Source organism: Tachyglossus aculeatus, unplaced genomic scaffold, assembly GCF_015852505.1.
Source record: "Tachyglossus aculeatus isolate mTacAcu1 unplaced genomic scaffold, mTacAcu1.pri scaffold_1_arrow_ctg1, whole genome shotgun sequence".
Classification (NCBI taxonomy): Eukaryota; Metazoa; Chordata; class Mammalia; order Monotremata; family Tachyglossidae; genus Tachyglossus; species Tachyglossus aculeatus.
In genome coordinates, this window is record NW_024044915.1 from 3,244,322 (window position 1) to 3,263,567 (window position 19,246).

Below are 19,246 nucleotides of genomic sequence, written 5' to 3' on the forward strand. Positions count from 1 at the left end.
GGATGACGTGGGCCGGGGGTCGATGGCGGGACAGGCGAGAGCGAGGTACAGTGAGGAAATCAGCGGTGGAGGAGCGGAGGGTGTGGACTGGGCTGTAGAAGGAGAGAAGGGAGGTGAGGTAGGAGGGGGCGAGGTGATGGACAGCATTGAAGCCCAGGGTGAGGAGTTTCTGCCTGAAAGCACTCCATTCCAAGCACTGTTCTAAGCGTTGGGGAGGTTACAAGGTGATCAGGTTGTCCCTCACGGGGCTCACAGTCTTCATCCCCATTTTACAGATGAGGTAACTGACACCCAGAGAAGTGAAGTGGCATGGCCAAAGCCACACAGCCGCTAGGTGATGGAGCAGGGATTAGAACACATAACCTCTGACACCAAAGCCCGCACACTTTCCACTGAGCCACGCTGCTCCTCCTAAAGAAGTCTTCTCCTAAAGACGTAAGAGCAGAGGAGCTTTGGGTGGGATGAATATTTAAGGGCTTAAGGAGTGAAGACCTAAGTGAATAGCTGATGTAGAAATTAGGGTAAATAGGAAAGGGAAATGGGGTTGATGCTTCCTTCCTCCCTGAGAGTTCTGTCCCACTGGGAAGGGTCTCCACCTTCCCATTCTGAGACGTTGATCCCCATTGTTCCCTCCCCCATCTGCTGCCCCAGGTTTGAGTGAACTCCAGCCCACTATGGTCTCCCGCGCAACCAGCAGGTGATGGCAGATGACTCTGTGGGAGTACCACCTGGAGGAGGAAAGAGTCCAGAAGGCCATGGGACAAACACTCCAATGATCCATGGGAGCACCTAGGCCTGACCTCTGATTCGGATTGGCCAGGGAATCCCTTCTGGATATCCCTGGCTGGATTTCTCTCTCCTTTGGTCCTGCCATGGCAAGAAAACTGGGGTAGAGAAAAATGTTAAGCAATGAACACAGCAGCCCTGAACGAATGTCCCATGGATCATTTCCTCTTCAACCACTCCCGGGTGTTCCTGTCAGGCTGCAACAAGATGACATAACACTTTGGGATGAAGATGCAGCCAAGGAGCCCGGCACTGGAGGCCAGGATGGAGAAGATCTCTGTGGTCACTGTGGCCTTCCCCTTGGTGCCCTGGTATGTGGGGAGAAAGGAGGCCCAGACGCTGCAGAACACCAGCATGCCAAACGTGATGAACTTGGCTTCATTGAAGCTGTCAGGCAGCCTCCTGGCCAGGAAAGCCACAGTGAAGCTCACCAGGGCCAGAAAGCCCAGGTAGCCCAGGACACAGTAGAAGGCAATCACGGAGCCTTCGTTACACTCTATGATAATAAGTCCGGGCTCAGAGCGTGTGTTCATCTCCGGGAATGGGGGAGCGGTGCCCAACCAGATCACACAGATGATCACCTGGACCAGAGAGCAGGACAGGACTATTGAGATGGAGGCTCTGGGTCCAACCCACCTTCTGACTCTGCTCCCAAAGCTTGTGGCCCTGAAGGCCATAATCACGGTGACAGTCTTGGCCAAAATGGAGGAGATGGATACAGTGAACACGACGCCAAAAGCCGTTTGGCGGAGGAGGCAGGAGGCAGTGGTGGGTTGGCCGATGAATGTCAGGGCACAGAGAAAGCAAAGTTTGAGGGAGATGAGGAGGGTGTAGCTGAGATTGAGGTTATTGGCACGGACTATGGGGGTGTCTCGGTGCTTAATGAAGACCCCTAAAACCAGGGCTGTGAGGAGAAAGAAGGAGAGGGTCATGCAGACCAGGATCAGCCCCAACGGTTCTTTGGGGGACAGGAAAGTCACCACTTTGTGAAGGCAGCTATCTCTCGCAATGTTTGAATACTGATCTTCTGGACACTTCACACACTGCTCCGCGTCTGAATGGAAAGAATCATTCAATCAATCAATCAGTCAGCCAATTAACACTTACTCTGGGCAGAATGCTATACTAAGTGCTTGGAGGAGTACATCAACAGCTTGGGTTCCTTGCCCAGAAGGAGTTCACAGAATAAAAAGGGAGACAGACTGTAATATAAATAAATTGACAAATGATGGATATGCACGTAAGTGCTGTGGGGCTGAGGGTGGGATGAATATCGAGTGCCTTAAAAGAGGGAAGAAAAGAAAAAGGACCAGAGTCTCACCTCTCCCTACAGCACACATTTCCCTCCACCTAGGTCAGGGTCACAGCCCAGGCTGGGATTTTTGCCTCTTCATTACACCTGACCCGTCTGGTCTAACACTCTCTCCCAAGCACCCCTGCAAAGTGCCGAGATTGTGTTTTCCAATCCTGCAGTCACCCCAGCCCATGGGCAAGGAAGATGTTGAGTAAATGTTCCTGGACATCCATATCTGCAGTCAGCCATGTCCATCTATGGCCTGTCCCTTGGGCTTTCCCATCAACTGTCTCTGGCTCCCCATGCCCTTCATCTGTCACCATCTGCCTAGTGACCCACAGACTCTGGGTCATGTGAGGATCTGGGTCTTTGCACATATCTACCTGTCTGGTTGGAAATCTCTCCCTCTGGGCACCTGACACAAAAATAGCAGCAGGTAGCCGCCCCTTGCTGGGCACGTTTTCTGAATCCTGGTCCACAGCTCCTGCTGCACTGCGAATGTGGAGCCTGAATTTTCAAGAAAGAGGATAGAGACAGTGAAAGTGGAGCTCCACCGTTCTATACCTACCTAGCTGATCCTGGAGCCTCCAACCCAGAGGCTTCCCCACCACCTCCCATACATGTCTGAGCCCCAACAAATGATGAGTTACAATTTTCCCCGTCCTGCACCTTCCCCCTTTTCCTTCTCCCTGCTAAGAGTCAAGGGTTTCAGGGGGTCGGGGCACAAGGTCCCACTTCTGATTCATTCATTTATTCATTCATTCATTCATTCAATAAATCAATCGTATTTATTGGGTGCTTACCGTGTGCAGACCACTGTACTAAGCGCTTGGGAAATACAGGTTGGCGACATATAGAGATGGTCCCTACCCAACAACGGGCTCACAGTCTAGAAGGGCGAGACAGACAACAAAACAAAACATGAGGACAGGTGTCAAGTCGTCAGAACAAATAGAATTAAAGCTAAATGCACATTAGTAACAAAATAAATAGAGTAGCAAATTTGTATAAGTAAAACAAATGAAGTAATAAATCTGTACAAACATATATGCAGGTGTTGTGGGCAGAGGAAGGAGGTAGGGCGGGGGGGGTGGGGAGAAGGAGAGGAAATAGGAGGATCAGTCTGGGAAGGCTTATTGGAGGAGGTGAACTCAGTAGAGCTTTGAAGGGAGAAAGAAAGCTAGCTTGGTGGATGTGTGGAGGGAGGGCATTGCACTCCAGGGAGAGGACGTGGGCCGGGCTTTGGCAGCAGGACAAGTGAGAACGAGGTACAATGAGGGGGTTAGCAGCAGAGAAGCAGAGGATGCGGGCTGGGCTGTGGAAGGAGAAAAGGGACGTGAAGTAGTAGGGGCGAGGTGATGGAGAGCCTTGAAGCTGAGAGTGAGGAGTTTTTGCTTTATGCATAGGTTGACAGGAAGCCACTGGAGATTTTTGAGGAGGGGAATAACATGACCATAGCGTTTCTGCACAAAGATGATCCGGGCAGCAGTGTGAAGTATACACTGAAGTGGGGAGAGACAGGAGGATGGGAGATCACAGAGGAGGCTGATGCAGTAAACGAGTCGGGATAAGATGAGAGATTGAACCAGCAGGGTAGCAATTTGAATGGAGAGGAAAGGGCGGATCTTGGCGATGTTGCAGAGGAGAGACCGGCTTGGTGATGGACAGGATGTGAGGGGTGAACGAGAGAGCAGAGTCGAGGATGACACCAAAATTGCGGGCTTGTGAGACAGAAAGGTTGGTAGTGCCATCTACAGTGACAGGAAAGTCAGGGAGAGGGCAGGGTTTGGGAGGGAAGATAAGGAGTTCGGTCTTAGACATACTGAGTTTTCGATGGCGGGCAGATGTTCTGAACGCAGGAGGAGGCACGATCCTGAAGGGAGAGAGAGAGAGCACGGGCAGAGATGTAGATTTGGGTGTCATCAGCATAGAGATGATAGTTGAAGCCGTGGGATAGAATGAGTTCACCAAGGGAGTGAGTGTAGATAGAGAACAGAAGAGGACCAAGAACTGACCCTTGAGGAATCCCTACAGTAAAGGGATAGGAGGGGGAGGAGGAGCCCGCAATGGAGACTGAGAATGAATGGCTGGAGAGATAAGAGGAGAACTCGGAGAGGACGAAGTCTGTGAAGCCAAGGTTGGATAGCGTGTTGAGGAGAAGGGGGTGGTCCACTGAGTCGAAGGCTGCTGAGAGGTCGAGGAGGATTAGAATAGAGTAGGAGCCATTGGATGTGGCAACAAGGAGGTCATTGGTGACCTTTAAGAGGGCTCTTTCAGTGGAGTGTCGCGGGTAGAAGCCAGATTGGAGGAGGTCAAGGAGAGAGTTGGTGTTGAGGAATTCGAGCCAGGGGTGTAGACGACTCGTTCTAGGAGTTTGGAAAGGAATGGTAGGAGGGAGATAAGGCGATAACTAGAAGGGGATGCTGGGTCAAAAGAAGGTTGTTTTTAGGATTGGGGAGACATGGGCATGTTTGAAGGCAGAGGGGAAGGGACCAGTGTAGAGTGAGCGGTTGAAGATTTCACTTACAGAGGGGAGGAGGGAAGGGGCGAAAAATTTCATTAGATGAGAAGGAATGGGGTCTGAAGCACAGGTGGATGGAGTAGCACTTGGGAGGAGGGAGGAGATCTCATCTGAAGATACTGCTGGGAAGGATGGGAGAGTAGCAGAGAGGGTTGAAAGCCGGGGGTTGGAGAATGGGGAGGACTGACTTTGTGGAGCTTAAACCTGATGGAGTTAATTTTAATAATGAAGTAGGAGGCCAGGTCGCTGGGGGTGAGGGATGGAAGAGGGGGAGGAACAAGGAGCCTGAGAAGGGAGTTAAATGTACGGAAGAGCTGACGAGGATGATGGGCATGGATGTCAATAAGGGAGGAGAAATGGATTTGCCTGGCAGAAGAGGTGGAAGAGTTAAGGCAGGAAAGGATAAGCTTGAAGTGAACAAGGTTGGCCTGGTGTTCAGACTTTCGCCAGCAGCGTTCAGCAGCTCGAGCATAAGAGCGAAGGAGGTGAACAGTGGCAGTGATCCAAAGCTGTGGGTTAGTGGTATGAGAACGGCGAAGGGAAAGGGAAGTGAGCAAGTTGAGTTGAGTAGAGAGGGTAGAGTTGAGAGATTCTGATCTGTGGTGGGGGTCCACCTGAGCCAAACCCATGGTCAAGAGTGATGCTCAGGAATCCCTTCCTTCTTCCACCTTGGCTGACTGCAGAGAGGTGTCTTCAACTCTCGAACCTTGAATTCATAACTGCATCCAGAAAGATGTGTCTGAGAAACTGTGCTGGGAAGGTCCAAGGTTCTGAATAGATGAATGCTAAAGCAATTTCATTTTTCTGTGTCCTGTCTTGGAGATGACATTCTGGCCCCAGAGGTCTACATGGGGAAATAGCTCTCTGCCTCCCAATGTGTCCCCAACCCTTTTGTGCTCTGAGATCCCCAGTTTCCCAAGCTGTGTTGTCATGACCACAAATACGCGGTCCCACAGTAACAATGTGGGGACATTGTGGGCGTGACACTGTGGCCAGGGTGACTGATCCAACACCTGCTCCAGCCCAAGCAGGTGATCAGAGAGGAGCCATGCCAGGTCAGAACTCTCTCCACATGAACCCCATACAAAATGGAACAATCCCTACTGAGCTAGGCCTAAGAGATGGCCGAGCAAAGCCACTTGTAACTGTCACAGCACCACTGGGATAACCGAGCCCCAGCTCCCACCATGAACTATCCACAGCAGGATGCAGGAATTTGAACTGCAGCCAAGCTCATTCAGCATCTCCCTTGCAGGACTGTGTCACTGTATCTTCAAGACCCCCTGGCACTGAGGGCAGGGAGCAATCTTGGCGTTAGGCTGGCATCACATGGTATTATATGACAGGTAGAGGAGGAAGCACACCACCTTGGCACATAATTGAACCCCTTCACCTAGTGATGGGGAGATTTGATAGGATCTCCTAGTCATCCCTGCTTCGGTCCTTGATTTAGTGCTTAATTGCCCCAGATGTGTCTGTCTGCAGTTCATTCATTCATTCAGTCATATTTATTGAGCACTTACTGTGTGCAGAGCACTGTTCAAAACGCTTGGGAAGTACAAGTCAGCAACATATAGAGATGGTCCTTACCCAACAACGGGCTCACAGTCTAGAAAGGGGAGACAGACAACAAATGAAAACATGTAGACAGGTGTCAAAACCGTCAGAATGAATAGAATTATAGCTATATGTACATCATTAACAACAAAATGAATAGAGTAGTAAATATGTGCAAGTAAAATAGAGCCATATATCTGTACAAATATGTACAAGTGCTGTGGGGAGGGGAAGGAGGTAGGGCGGGGAGGATGGGGAGGAGGAGAGGAAACGGGGGGCTTATTCCGGGAAGGCCTCCTGGAGGAGGTGAGCACTCAGTAAGGCTTTGAAGGGAGGAAGAGAGCTAGTTTGGCTGATGCGTGGAGGAAGGGCATTCCAGGACAGGGGAAGGACGTTGGCCAGGGGTCGATGGTGGGACAGGCGAGAAACGAGGCACAGTGAAGAGGTTAGCGGCAGAGGAGCGGAGGGTGCGAGCTGGGCTGTAGAAGGAGAGAAGGGAGGTGAGATAGAAGAGGGCGAGGTGAGGGAGAGACTTGAAGCCGAGAGTGAGGAGCTTTTGCTTGATTCGTAGGTTGATAGGCAACCACAGGAGATTTTTGAGGAGGGGAGGAATATGCCCAGAGCGTTTCTGCACAGAGATATTCTGGGCAGCAGAGTGAAGCATAGACTGAAGTGGGGAGAGACAGGAGGATAGGAGGTCAGAGAGGAGGCTGATGCAGTAATCCAGTCGGGATAGGATGGGAGATTGAACCAGCAAGGCAGCAATTTGAATGGAGAGGAAAGGGCGGATCTTGGCGACGTTGTGGAGGTGAGAATGACAGGTTTGGGTGACGGATTGGATGTGTGGGGTGAATGAGAGAGTGGAGTCGAGGATGACAGCAAGGCTGCGGGCTTGTGAGATGGGAAGGATGGTAGTGCCGTCTACAGTGATGGGAAAGTCAGGGAGAGGACAGGGTTTGGGAGGGAAGATAAGGAGTTCAGTCTTGGACATACTGAGTTTTAGATGGCGGGCAGATATCCATATGGAGATGTCCTGAAAGCAGAAGGAGAAACGAGCCTGAGGGGAGGAAGAGAGAGCAGGGGCAGAGATGTGTATTTGGATGTCATCAGCGTAGAGTTGATATTTGAAGCCATGGGAGTGAATGAGTTCACCAAGGGAGTGAGTGTGGATAAAGAACAGAAGAGGACCTAGAACTGAACCTGGGGAACCCCTACAGTACGGGGATGGGAGGGGGAGTAGGGGGCCGCAAAGGAGACTGAGAATGAATGGCCGTAGAGAAAAGAAGAAACCTAGGAGAGGACGGAGTCTGTGAAGCCAAGTTTGGAGGAGAGGGGGTGGTCCACAGTGTCGAAGGCAGCTGACTGGTCGAGGAGAATTAGGATAGAATAGATGCCATTGGATTTGGCAAGAAGGAGGTCATTGGTGACCTCTAGGAGGGCAGCTTCGGTGGAGTGTAGGGTATGGAAGCCAGATTGGATGGGGTCTAGGAGGGAGTTGGAGTTGAGTTCCCTCTACACCTCATAGTTTCAGATCATGCACCCCTTGAGGACCAAACTCAGTGTCTCATTGCCATGTAAGTACTTCTTCCCAGCACTGGGTATTCATTCATTCATTTAATAGTATTTATTGAGCATTTACTGTGTGTAGAACTGTAAACTGAGCACTTGGAAACATACAATATGACAATGAACAGACACATTCCCTGACCACAGCGAGCTTACAGTCTACAGTCTAGTTCCAGTGCTGCGCACCCAGTAAGTGCTCCATCAATACAATCACGACTAGAAGCCTGGGACTACAAATTCAGGACATCCGGGCATTCCCATTGGCTACTTACCTGAGAGGCTCTCCCAGGCCACATGATCATTGTCTCATTGATGATGACGTCTTGGTCGGGGGGTGCCTGGGGGTCCACCTCCCCGACTTTCACCAACTCACCATTTCCATTGGGAAAAATCACAAAGTTCAGAATGTCAAATTTTGCAGCAGATCTGCGGTTCTCGTCCAGAATCACCAGTTCCCCGGCAGGGTTGTCAAACTGACCCTTTCTCAGAAACTCATGGAGCTGAAAATGGATAAAAGGAACTTCTAGAGACTCCTGACCCCACGGGAGGTGAGATCAGCTGCAGTGGGGTTTTGGGGGATCAGGTTGTTTGTTTGCATCACAATTAGAACCCATGACATTCTGACTCCGAGGCCCATGCTCTATCCACTGCGCCATGCTGCTTCTCCAAGTGGCTTACCTTCCATGGGCCATTCAGTACCTTTCTTCCTCCCCGTTGAACTGTGGGCTCCATTTGGGACAAGGCCTGCGTCTGACTTGATTATCCCTTATCTATCTCAGTGTTTAATACAGTGCTGGCACCTAAAAGGCACTTAACAAATACCATCACCAATATTATTATCATTATTATCATGACTTCCCAGGAAAACTGCTACAGGGAGGCAACATGGGAGACCTAGAGTCTGGGAGCAATCGTCCCACTGGGAGGGGATTTCTTCTTCCCCACCTTTGGTGGTGCTGATTGCTCTGCTTCTCCAGATCCCCCACCCTCCCCCCACCCTCAATCACTGAGCCCAGGAATCGGGGAAATCTCTGTCTCTCTGTCTCTCTCTGTCTTTCTCTGTCTCTCTCTGTCTCTGTCTCTGTCTCTTTCTCTTTCTCTCTTTCTCTCTCTCTGTCTCTCTGTCTCTCTGTCTCTCTCTCTCTGTCTCTCTCTGTCTCTCTCTCTCTCTGTCTCTCTGTCTCTCTCTCTGTCTCTCTCTCTCTCTCTCTCTCTCTCTCTCTCTCTCTCTCTATTTCCCGGCATGAAATCGAGGGCATGGAAGGGAACCCAGGGACGACAGACGTCCTTACAGGAATATTTTCAATCTTACCCATACATAAGAAAGGAGGAGGGAAGGGAGGTATATGTCTACCTCACAGTGAGGGGAAGCCTCACATTAGGTCCAGCGACACTGCCGATCTCTTTCATTCAGCAGTTAGTTTGCGGCAATCAGTAATGTGGAACTGTGCACAGGAGAGAGGAGGGCAGATGGTGATGATCACAATGATGAGGATGGTGACCCATGAAGCTGCATTCTGTGACCACCTCCCAACCCTCGCTATCCCCAGTGGGATACCGTTGGCTATTCCAATTGATATCAGTTGTCCTTCAAGTTTGAAGAAGGCAGCACTGATGGTCCGATCTGGGGAGCACAGTGCCATCCAAAAATGCTGTCCCTTGTCGTGTTGTTAAGTTTACTGCTTGCAGTGTCTAGCACTGTGTTCTCTTCTCCCTGCAATCGATGAACCACTTCCTAAATAAGTATTGGGATCCATAATATTTGTAATTTGCCAATTCTTCATTATTGGCAGGGAACATGTCTACCACCTCTGTTGTACGGTACACACCCAAGCTCTTAATACAGTGCGTGGCAACAATAAGTGCTCAATAAGTACCACTGAAGGATTGATTTCTTTACATCGTTTTTTTTGCCAGAATGTGTGAGGCTGGGGCACCTGATACACCAGTGACTATGATTATAACAAACCAATTTTCATTGGTCAAACTTCAGTTACAGTTTAACCAGATGCCCAGGAAGGACCTCTTGCATTAGTGCGGTGTTCCTCCTCTCCTATGCCTGCAATTGTATTTCAGTGAATTAATTTCTAGGACTCGGTCTCTGAACCCAGTCCTGGATATGCCAGACTATAACGGATAAGCCTTCTCCGAAGGTGTAAGTATCGACCAGGCCCTCCATTCCTGCACTTCAGCATGGCCTTACTTTTGTGACCACTAGAATAAATGCTCCTTGTGAAAAAGAAATCTGTCTACCAACTTTGTTGTAATGTACTCTCCTGAATGGTCAGAACTACTGTCTGCACACAGTAAGTAAGTAAGTATACACACCAATGATTAACTGACTGATTTTACAGCCCCCTGGTCCAGCGGGGGAACATTACCTGCCACAGATAAGAAACCAGACAATCCTTGTTTCCCCGAGATTCCTGGTCTGAGCAGGACAGGAGCAACTCCTGGAGCCCCTGCGTGACAGCATACATGGCATTGTACACATTGTAACTCAGGGCAGACATCGTCAGGGAAAAACGGTGCACAGGCAGCAACTCTAAGGAAGCATTTTCTGAGCATTTTCTTCCACCCAGTTCAGGAAATGAAAAGGAACAGTCAAAGGCAGACTCCCAGAACTCCTTCAAGACAATGATTTCTGGGTATTTCTCTGGTCTCACTGTCCATAAAAAATCCCTGAAATGGGGAACTTCTTTAACAAGGTTTGCCATAGTGAAGGTTCCATGAAAGTTGTAGTTTGTTACTTTTTTAATGTTCAAAGTAAAGTCCCAGTGAAAGGTGGTGATCAAAACCATCTTGGATAGTCCAAATCCCTCTATCGCAGTTCTCAGAAGCCTTAGGGACTCTGCATCCCCATAGACAGCCATCACTGTGGCTGATGTAGCCGTGACCCTGTAGTAGACTTTCCAGGCTAAATAAATGTGGAAGTTTTCACTGGGGATCTTTATGGTAAAAGCTGCACAGACACCATTCCTGATCATCTCCCCGGTCACATCCGAGAGGAATCTCTCACCTATCATATCATCTGACACCACCAGCCCGACCCAGGTCCAGCCAAAATGTACCATTAACCGGACCATCCCCCGAGGCAGAGAGGAGATCCTGGGGGCCACTTGATAGAGAGATGGAAATTGGATCTTGTCGCTCAGGACCGGATCGAATGGGCCATAGGTGATCTGGGTAGAGAACAAAAGAGCTGATTGGGATGGGTGAGGATATTGGTAAATCCATCCAAAGAGTTTACTTAGCTCCTTCTTTGGGAAGAGCACTGATCTTCCCAGAAGGAGCTAAGTAAACTCTTAGCCTTCCCAGACTGAGCCCCCTTTTTCTCTCCTCCTCCCCATCCTCCCTGCTCTACCTCCTTCCCCTCCCCACAGCATTTGTATATATTTGTACAGATTTATTACTCTATTTTACTTCTACTTATTTACTATTCTATTGATTTCGTTAATGATGTTCATATAGCTTTGACACCTGTCTACATGTTTTGTTTTGTTGTCTGTCTCCCCCCTCTAGACTGTGAGCCCGTTGTTGAGTAGGGACCGTCTCTATATTTTGCGACTTGTACTACCCAAGCACTTAGTACAGTGCTGTGCACACAGTAAGTGCTCAATAAATAAAATTGAATCAATGATCTTATCATTTGGGAAATGATGAAAAAGGCAAAAAACACAATTCCTATCTTCAAAGAGATTTTCATCAATCCGTCAAATTTATTGAGCAATTACGGCATGCAGAGCATTGTACTCAGTTCCTGAAAGAGTACAATAAAACACGGCTGGCAAGCATGTTCCCTACCCACAGTGGGCTAACAGACTACATCAAGAGATGGATGTTAAAATATATTATGGATATATACATAAGTGCTTTAGGGATTAGGAGTGGGGTGAACCTAAGGTGCAGAGCCAACCAGAAAGGCTAGGGGGTAGGGGAAATGAGGGAAATGAGGGAAATGAGCTTTCTTCGAAGAGTCTTGACATTAGCAAGGTTATGTGGACAAGGAAAGTGATCATCTATCGGATAGGAATGAGGAGAGAGTTATGGGCCAGAGGCAGGACATAGGCAAGAGGTCAGCAGCAAAATAGATGAGACTAATGAACAGATATTAGGTTGGCATTAGAGGATGGACGGTATGGGTTCGGTTGTAGTAGGAAATCAGCAAGGAAGTAGAGGTAGTAGGTGCAGACAATTCACTTATGGAGTTTGGAAAGGAATGTTAGGAGGAGATGGAGCTATAACCAGAGGGAGATGAAGGGTCAAGGAGGGTTATTTTCAGAAGAGGGAATATATGAGCATGTTTGCGAGCAGTGGGGAAGAAGCCATTGGATAATGAACAGGTGAAGGTGGTGGTCAACAAGGAAAAAAAGGAGAGTTCATGTGCTGCAATAAGATCCAAAGAAAAAGGGTCAGAAGAACAGGTAGAAGGGGTAGATTTTGAGAGGAAGCAGGCGATCTCCTCTTGGGACACTTCAGGGAAAGATAAGAGGTTCAAAAAAGGAGTGGGAGAGAGAGGGACTGGACAGGACCAGGGAGGATTTTAGGGCGATCATGCTTGATTATTTCAATTTTATTCACAAAGTACATAGCCAGGAGAGGGAATAAAGATCGTTGGGATTTGAGGAGGGACTTAAATGTCTGAAACATCTGGCAAAGACAATGGGCATAGGGGTCAATAAGCATGGAGCAGGATTGCTGTCTGGCGGGGGAAAGGGCAAGATAAAGTAGGAAAAGATGCATTTGACATGAACTAGCTTGGCCTGATATCTGGATTACTGCCAGCACCGTTCCATGGCATGTCCACGGGAGCAAAGGAAGAGTGCTATGGAGGTAATCCAGTGCTTTGGGTTAGTGGTAAGATAATGGTGAAGAGATCGAGGAGCAAGTGAGTTGAGACTAGTAGAGAGGAGGTGTTGAGGGTGTCAATTTGTGCATCAGGGTAGGTAGTTTGGGTATGGAGACCAGGTGGGACACAATGACTTGAGAATATTGGTGTGTATTAGTAGATTGACCATCTCGATGGGGGAACACCTCAGATGACCAAGTTGGGTTGGGAGGATAGAAGTCAGATGAGGAGCTTTCAGTTGAATACATTATGGTCTAGTGGAAAGAGCACGAGGCTGGAAGACAGAATCCCTGGGTTCTAATGCCAGCCCAAGGCTCATTGGCAAGTCATTTTACTTCTCTGGGCCTTGGTTCTCACTGGGGATTCAAAAAACATATTCTCCCTACTACTAATGCTACGAGCCCCATGTGGGACCTAATCATCATTAACATCTACAGCACTTAGTAAAATGTTTGGCCTATAGTAAGCACCTAAAAATACTACAATTATTAGTAATTTTCATTATAAAGAAATTTCAGAGTTGTTGAGGGTAGAGTTGGTGAGGGTCAGTAGCGTGGATGAGATCGAGTGTATCCAAGCTACTGTGTGGGTAAAATGGGTTGGAGCAGGAGGTCAAGGAGTGAAGGTGTGAGAGGAAACTGTCAGCAGAAGGGTTATCGGGAACATTCATATGGATATTGAAATCCCCTAGGGTGAAGGGAAGCTTTCTTATGATGGAACAGGGTTTTTATAGACTGCATTTGGCTAACAGGAGACAGCAAAGCAAAATTATCTACAGTTAAGCAGATAGATGAGGAGACTGATATAAGAGCGTTCCTAGAAAATCTCATGCCTGGAATGATGGTCTTGGTAACAGGGAGAAGAGTGGTGTTACCAGTCCCGTTAGGAAACTTGGGCAGAGGAATGGATACAGGAGGGAAACTGAATAATTCAGTTTCATTCTTATGAAACTGAGGCTTCAGAGAGACATCCCTGTGCAAATCCCTGGAAGTCAAGTGGAAATGCTAGATTGACAGAGGATGTGGGAACTTAATACTATAAGACTGATTGGAGAGTTACTGCTTGGCCTGGGTAGCTGAAGCCATGGGAGTGGAGAAGCTCTCCAAATGTAGTGAGTACAAAGTGCGAAGAAAAAGGGAGAAAGAACAGAGTTTTAACTCTGCTGCCCGAATTATCTTTGTACAGAAATGCTGTGGGCATGTCACTCTCCTACTCAAAAATCTCCAGTAGTTGCCTGTCAATCTAAGAAGCAAGCAAAAACTCCTCACTCTCGGCTTCAAGGCTCTCCATCACCTCTCCCCCTCCTACCTCACCTCCCTTCTCTCCTTCTACAGCCCAGCCCGCACCCTCTGCTCCTCCGCCCCTAGGATCCTTACTGTGCCTCCTTCTTCCCTGTCCCACCGTCGACCCCCAGCCCACGTCCTTCCACTGGTCTGGAATGCCTTCCCTCCACATATCCACCAACCTAGCTCTCTTCCTCCCTTCAAAGCCCTACTGAGAGTTCACCTCCTCCAAGTGGCCTTCCCAGGGTAAGGACCATTTTTCTTTTCCTCTTCCCCATCCTCCCCCTCTGCCCTACCTCCTTCCCCTCCCCACAGAACTTGTATATATTTGTACAGATTTATTACTCTATTTGTTTTACTTATACATATTTACTATTCTATTTATTTTGTTAATGATTTTTACACCTGTCTGCATGTTTTGTTATGTTGTCTGTTTCTCCCTTCTAGACTGTGAGCCCACTGTTGTGTAGGGACCGTCTCTATATGTTGCTGACCCGTACTTCCCAAGCCCTTAGTACAGTGCTCTGCACACAGTAAGAACTCAATCAATACGATTGAAAGAATGAATGAATTAATGAATGATACCCACATGTTTCTCCCCTGTCCCTGGCTCCTATATGCTCTGCTAACTCCATGCCCCACACATATCTTTCCTTTTAACGTTTCTTCTTAACCCTCTAAAAGGGAAAATTGCAGATAGGGAGTGCACTAGGAGCCAGAAAAAAACAACAATGGAAATGAGTGTGACAGAAATTCACTTGAACGTTTACATAATCTGGATAAATGAACCCTCAGAACCTGGCTTGTCCTTGAAGCACACACAGCGCTAGGTTGTGTCTGAAAAACTGCTCCTTCCTAGGAACATCCCTTCTCAACAGGCAGTGTGGGATTGAAAGAAGTGAAGGGAAACTCTTTTCCACAAGACATGTCTTCAATCTGCTCATTCCTTATCTACATAGGGATGCCACCAGACTAGCTGAATGGTTTCCTACCTGTGGGAGCTTGTAGAGTCCCAGGATGTTTGCCATGCTGATGGACAGGGCAGATGTAGCTCCTCCGATGACAGCCACGGACTTTTCCTGTCTTTCACAGCTGTAGTTAGGGATGGTCTGTCGTCCTCCCGACAGCCACATCAAGGCACCCTCTATGGCTCTATCAGCATGGTGGTAGTTTTCGTGGATGTGGAACCCCAGGGACACATTGGATAAAAGGCCAGGATCCTTGTTGATCTCCTCCACAGCAAACAGCAGGGCCAGGAAATGCTGGAAGTCTTTGTAAACCCAACTGAAATGAGACAGAAGTGTTCACCCCCAGGGTCCACCCCGAACCTCCACCCTGCATTCCAGGGAATATTTACTACCAAGCAAACAGATCGGGTAAAAAAGTCCAGTGGCAGCAAGCATCACCCGGCCCAGGGTCCTGAATCACCTGTATCAGCCACCCTGCAATCCCTTCTGCATCACCCGCCCCAAGTCTTCCCTGGCCCTAAGCCACAGCTCTGATAGATACGAGGTGAGGGAGGGAGTGGAAGGAGTGGAGGGAAATGTTTCTCCTTCAAACCCGTGATGATAATCTGAGGGACAAGAACTGAAGTGAGAGAAGGAAGGACAGAGAGTCCAGTCTCTGTGGTGATGATGAGGGTTCAGAATGTAGACTTTGATCTCTCAGGAAGGAGGTCAGAAACTCAGTGTTGGATACAGTTACTACCCAATCATCAATCACCATAGAAACAGAGAAAATGAAAGAATCAGTGGGCCCCTAGCTTGGGTGTCAGAAGACCTGGGTTCTTCCAGCTCTACCAAATGACTGCTGTGTGATATTTGGACTGGTCATTTAACTTCTCTGTGCCTCAGTTACCTCATCTGTAAAATGGGGATTAAAACCTCATCTCTCATACTTAGACTGTGAGCCACATGGGAGATAGGGACTGTGTCCAAATAGTGTTTAGAACAGTCTTTGGCACATATTAAGTGCTTAGTAAGTACCACAATTTAACTAAATTAATTAAATAGAACCACTAAAACCAAACAAAACCACTTACTCGGGAATATAGTTCTTCCTGTTGCTATTATGGATGAACTCCCCGCTCTGAAAAACAGTCATGGTCTGCAGAGATAACATCCCTGCAATGATCAGGTCCCCATCCCTGTAGTAGGTGGCTGGATACTGTCTGTTCAGACAGCAGGGAGTCTTCTCTTCCCCCCTGGTGGATTGGGGAAGCTGGAGGAGCAGAAGCAGGGTAGGCAGAGAGGGCATCGAGGTGAGGTGAGCCTAGGACCAGCTGTGAGGGACAATCAGAGTCTGGAGTCTGACTCTTTTCCTCTAGCTCAAGGATCGGGACTCCAGTCTCCACTCCCACCACAGGGAATATGTCAGTAAGGTGGGGGAGATGCTGCATCCAGGAGAAATGGAGACAAGGGAAAAGGGGGTGCTTATGAAGATTAGCCTGAACTTTTAAAATGATGGTTCCAATCTATTGCCGTGGTTTGCCTGTAGTTAGGAATGGGTGGAACCCATTCTGGGACAAGAGAAATCAGCCATGCAGGGGCCCTGGGGATTATCCTTGCCCGAAGCACTGCACCTGCATCCCTGAAACTTTCTCAAAAACATCAGAGGAAAAAACAGTTAGGAATTGCTCTCCCTCCTGTGTCCCCAGGGAGTTTGAGAGGGCAGATAGGGCTGGGGGCTTGGGGATGATTCTGGAACTAGAGGAGCCTCCCGGTGTTCTGTTATGCATCCACCACAACAATGCCAGTCCCTGCAGTGACTCTGCAGTTGGCAGCCTTCACATCGGGTATGTGTCTGAGAGTGGTGATAAGGATAGAAAAAAGTACTGAGAAAGCTGGCCACAGGCCTCACACACTACTGCCGCAGTAACCACAGCAGAGGACCCTGTGAATCCGGCCCATCCCCACAGTCTACGATACGTCCAAAGATCAGATTCTCCACCTTCCAACAGGACAGGATTCAGAAGGACCTGGGTGGCTCTGACACTTGTCCACTGTGTGACCTTGGGCAACTCACTTAGATTCTCTGAGCCTCAGGTGCCTCAATCTGTAAAATGGGGAACAAGGCTTTGTGCCTTATGTGGGACAGGGACTTTGTCCAACCTGGTTAGCTTACATCTAAATTAGCACTTAGAACAGTGCCTGGCACATATTACACACTTAATAAATACCAAAAAAAAGTATTGAATGCTTCTATGGGTGGCAAAAGACCTGGTTTGAATAATCAGTTCTGAGTCCTTGGTAATGAACAGATTGAAAATGAAAATAATAATACTAATAATTATGGTGCTTGTTAAGCGCCAACTATGTGCCAAGCACTGTTCTGTGTGCTGAGATAAATACAAGATATTCAAGTTTGACACAGTCCCTGTCCCACATAGGGCTCACACTGTTAATCCCCATTCTGCATATGAGGTAACTGAGGCCCAGTGAAATGAAGTCACTTGCCCAACGTCACTCAGCAGACATGTGGCAGCGACCGAATTCAAAACAATGCCCTTCTGACTCCCAGGCCCATGCTCTACCCAGTAAGCCACGCTTCTTCTCCAGCTTCCGAAAACAAATCGGGCAACACCCCTCCATGGCTCCCACAAACACCACAAACTGGGGGGCCGGAAAAAGTCACCTGATTTCTCCACGATGTGATCCAGAGGCTGCCAGACTGGCTGGAGACCTGGCTAGGCATATCCGAGGGGCTTGGGGACACTGTTGTCTCTTAAGCTCCCTCTCTCCCCTCCACATTTAGATTGCCGTTTTCCACCAGTTTGAGGGATCCCTTTCAGGGCTCCAGGTTTGCGAGGCTAGAAAGAAGAAGGGAGGGAAAGAGAGAGAGCGAGAGAGAAAGAGAGAGAGAGAGAGACAGACAGACAGACGGGGAGAGAGAGACAGACAGAGGGACACACAGAGGGGGAGAGAGAGACAGACAGAGGGACAGAGAGAGAGAGAGAGAGAAGAGAGAGAGAGAGAGAGAGAGAGAGAGAGAGAGAGAGAGAGAGAGATTTCCCCGATTCCTGGGCTGGGTGACTAAGACAGATCAAATTCCATTTCCTCATCCATTACCCACTTAGGGAATTTACAGAAGCACCATGAAGTAGTGGAAATACCCCGGGCTGGAAGTCAGAAGACTGTTTTTTAATCCCAGCTTCACTATTTATCTGCTCTATGGCCTTGGACAATTCGCTTAACTTCTCTATGCCTCCATTTCCTCATTGATAAAATAGACATCAAATCCTATTCCCCCCTTCTTAGAAGGTGAGCCCTCAAAGGGCAGGGAGTGTTTGCACTCTGAGTATCTTGTTTCTACTCCAGCATTTAGTACAATGCAAGACACAAAGCAAGAGCTTAACAAATAACACAAAAACCCCTCCCCACAATCTTGGCTAAGTTGGCAAGGTTATTTCTGGGTTCTGTTATTCTCCCCTCCTGAAAGGGCTCTGTCTAAGTCTTGCACTTGACTGTTGTGCCTGTGGTCCTCTGTCTCAATGTGTCAGGTCACAGAGGGTTCATAAATGGAGCCGCAGCTCAATAAATTGTCCCACTGTGCTCCACCCACCCGCTCTCCCCTCCGGCCTCAGCATCACAGGAAGAGTCCTGTAGTTGGCTGGGAGAATCCTGGACTCAGCCACCTCATGAGAGCAGAACTTCCTGAAGGAGAAGACATCAGAGTTGAGAGGTTCTGAAACTCCCGGAGGCCAGGAGTTTTTATACAGAAGATGTGTTGGAGTTATGTGGTACTCTAGGTAGTAACTCCAGATTGTAATAGTTTTTAAAACCCCAGAACCTTTTCAATGTATGGGAAAATGTTAACAATTATCCACAATCCTCAGGATGGAGAAATGGCAGTAGTTCAGGCAGTTGTGGGATAAGATGAGTAGAAGCAGGCAGTGGGAATGGGAACTGTGTGTATTCTGATAACAGATCATTAATTTCCTGATTAATTTTTTTTGAATATTTAATTAATAGTATTTATTGAGCTGTTACCATTATGCAGGACAGTGTATTACGGGTTTAGGAGAGAACAATATAAGAACATAACACAGTAGGTAGACATGTTTCCATCCCCCAACAAGCTAACATTTTAGAGAATGAGACAGGCATTAATATAAATAAGTAAATTACTACTATGAACATAAATGCTGTGGAACTTAGGAGAGGATAATAAACGGAGTAAATCCAAGTGCAAAGGCAGTGCAAACAGAAGTGGGACAAGAGGAAATTGGAGCTTAGTCAGGAAAGGCTCCTTGGAGGAGACGTCCCTTCAGTAAGGCTTTGAAATTAGGGAGAGTAATTGTCCATTAGATTTGATGAGGGTAGGGGTTTCAGGTCAGGAACAGGATGCGGATGAGTGGTTGGTGGCATGGTAGACAGAACTGAGGTACATTG

At 48.2% G+C, this 19,246-nt stretch overlaps 1 protein-coding gene across 1 annotated transcript; it reads right to left on the reverse strand.

Moving 5' to 3' along the window:
• Positions 1–944: 944 nt before the first annotated feature.
• LOC119923563 (vomeronasal type-2 receptor 26-like) lies at positions 945–15,118 on the reverse strand. The gene is made up of 5 exons (XM_038742921.1): positions 14,849–15,118; positions 10,106–10,906; positions 7,997–8,224; positions 2,464–2,587; positions 945–1,840 (listed from the first exon to the last, which is right to left on the reverse strand). Exons 1-5 carry the CDS (start codon positions 14,987–14,989, stop codon positions 945–947), a joined length of 2,190 nt encoding a protein of 729 aa, XP_038598849.1. The 5' UTR covers positions 14,990–15,118.
• Positions 15,119–19,246: the final 4,128 nt, after the last annotated feature.

What these genes read in the sequence shown, in the direction of transcription:
- LOC119923563 (XM_038742921.1), bottom strand. Translation starts at nt 14,989, where the DNA reads ATGTGGCTGTCGGGAGGACGACAGACCATCCCTAACTACAGCTGTGAA. An exon ending in GACTCTACAAGCTCCCACAG is followed by an intron (nt 10,907 to 14,848) that starts GTAGGAAACCAT and finishes TTCTCTACCCAG; the next exon opens with ATCACCTATGGCCCATTCGA. An exon ending in AGAGATTTCCAACCAGACAG is followed by an intron (nt 1,841 to 2,463) that starts GTAGATATGTGC and finishes CTTTCCATTCAG; the next exon opens with ACGCGGAGCAGTGTGTGAAG.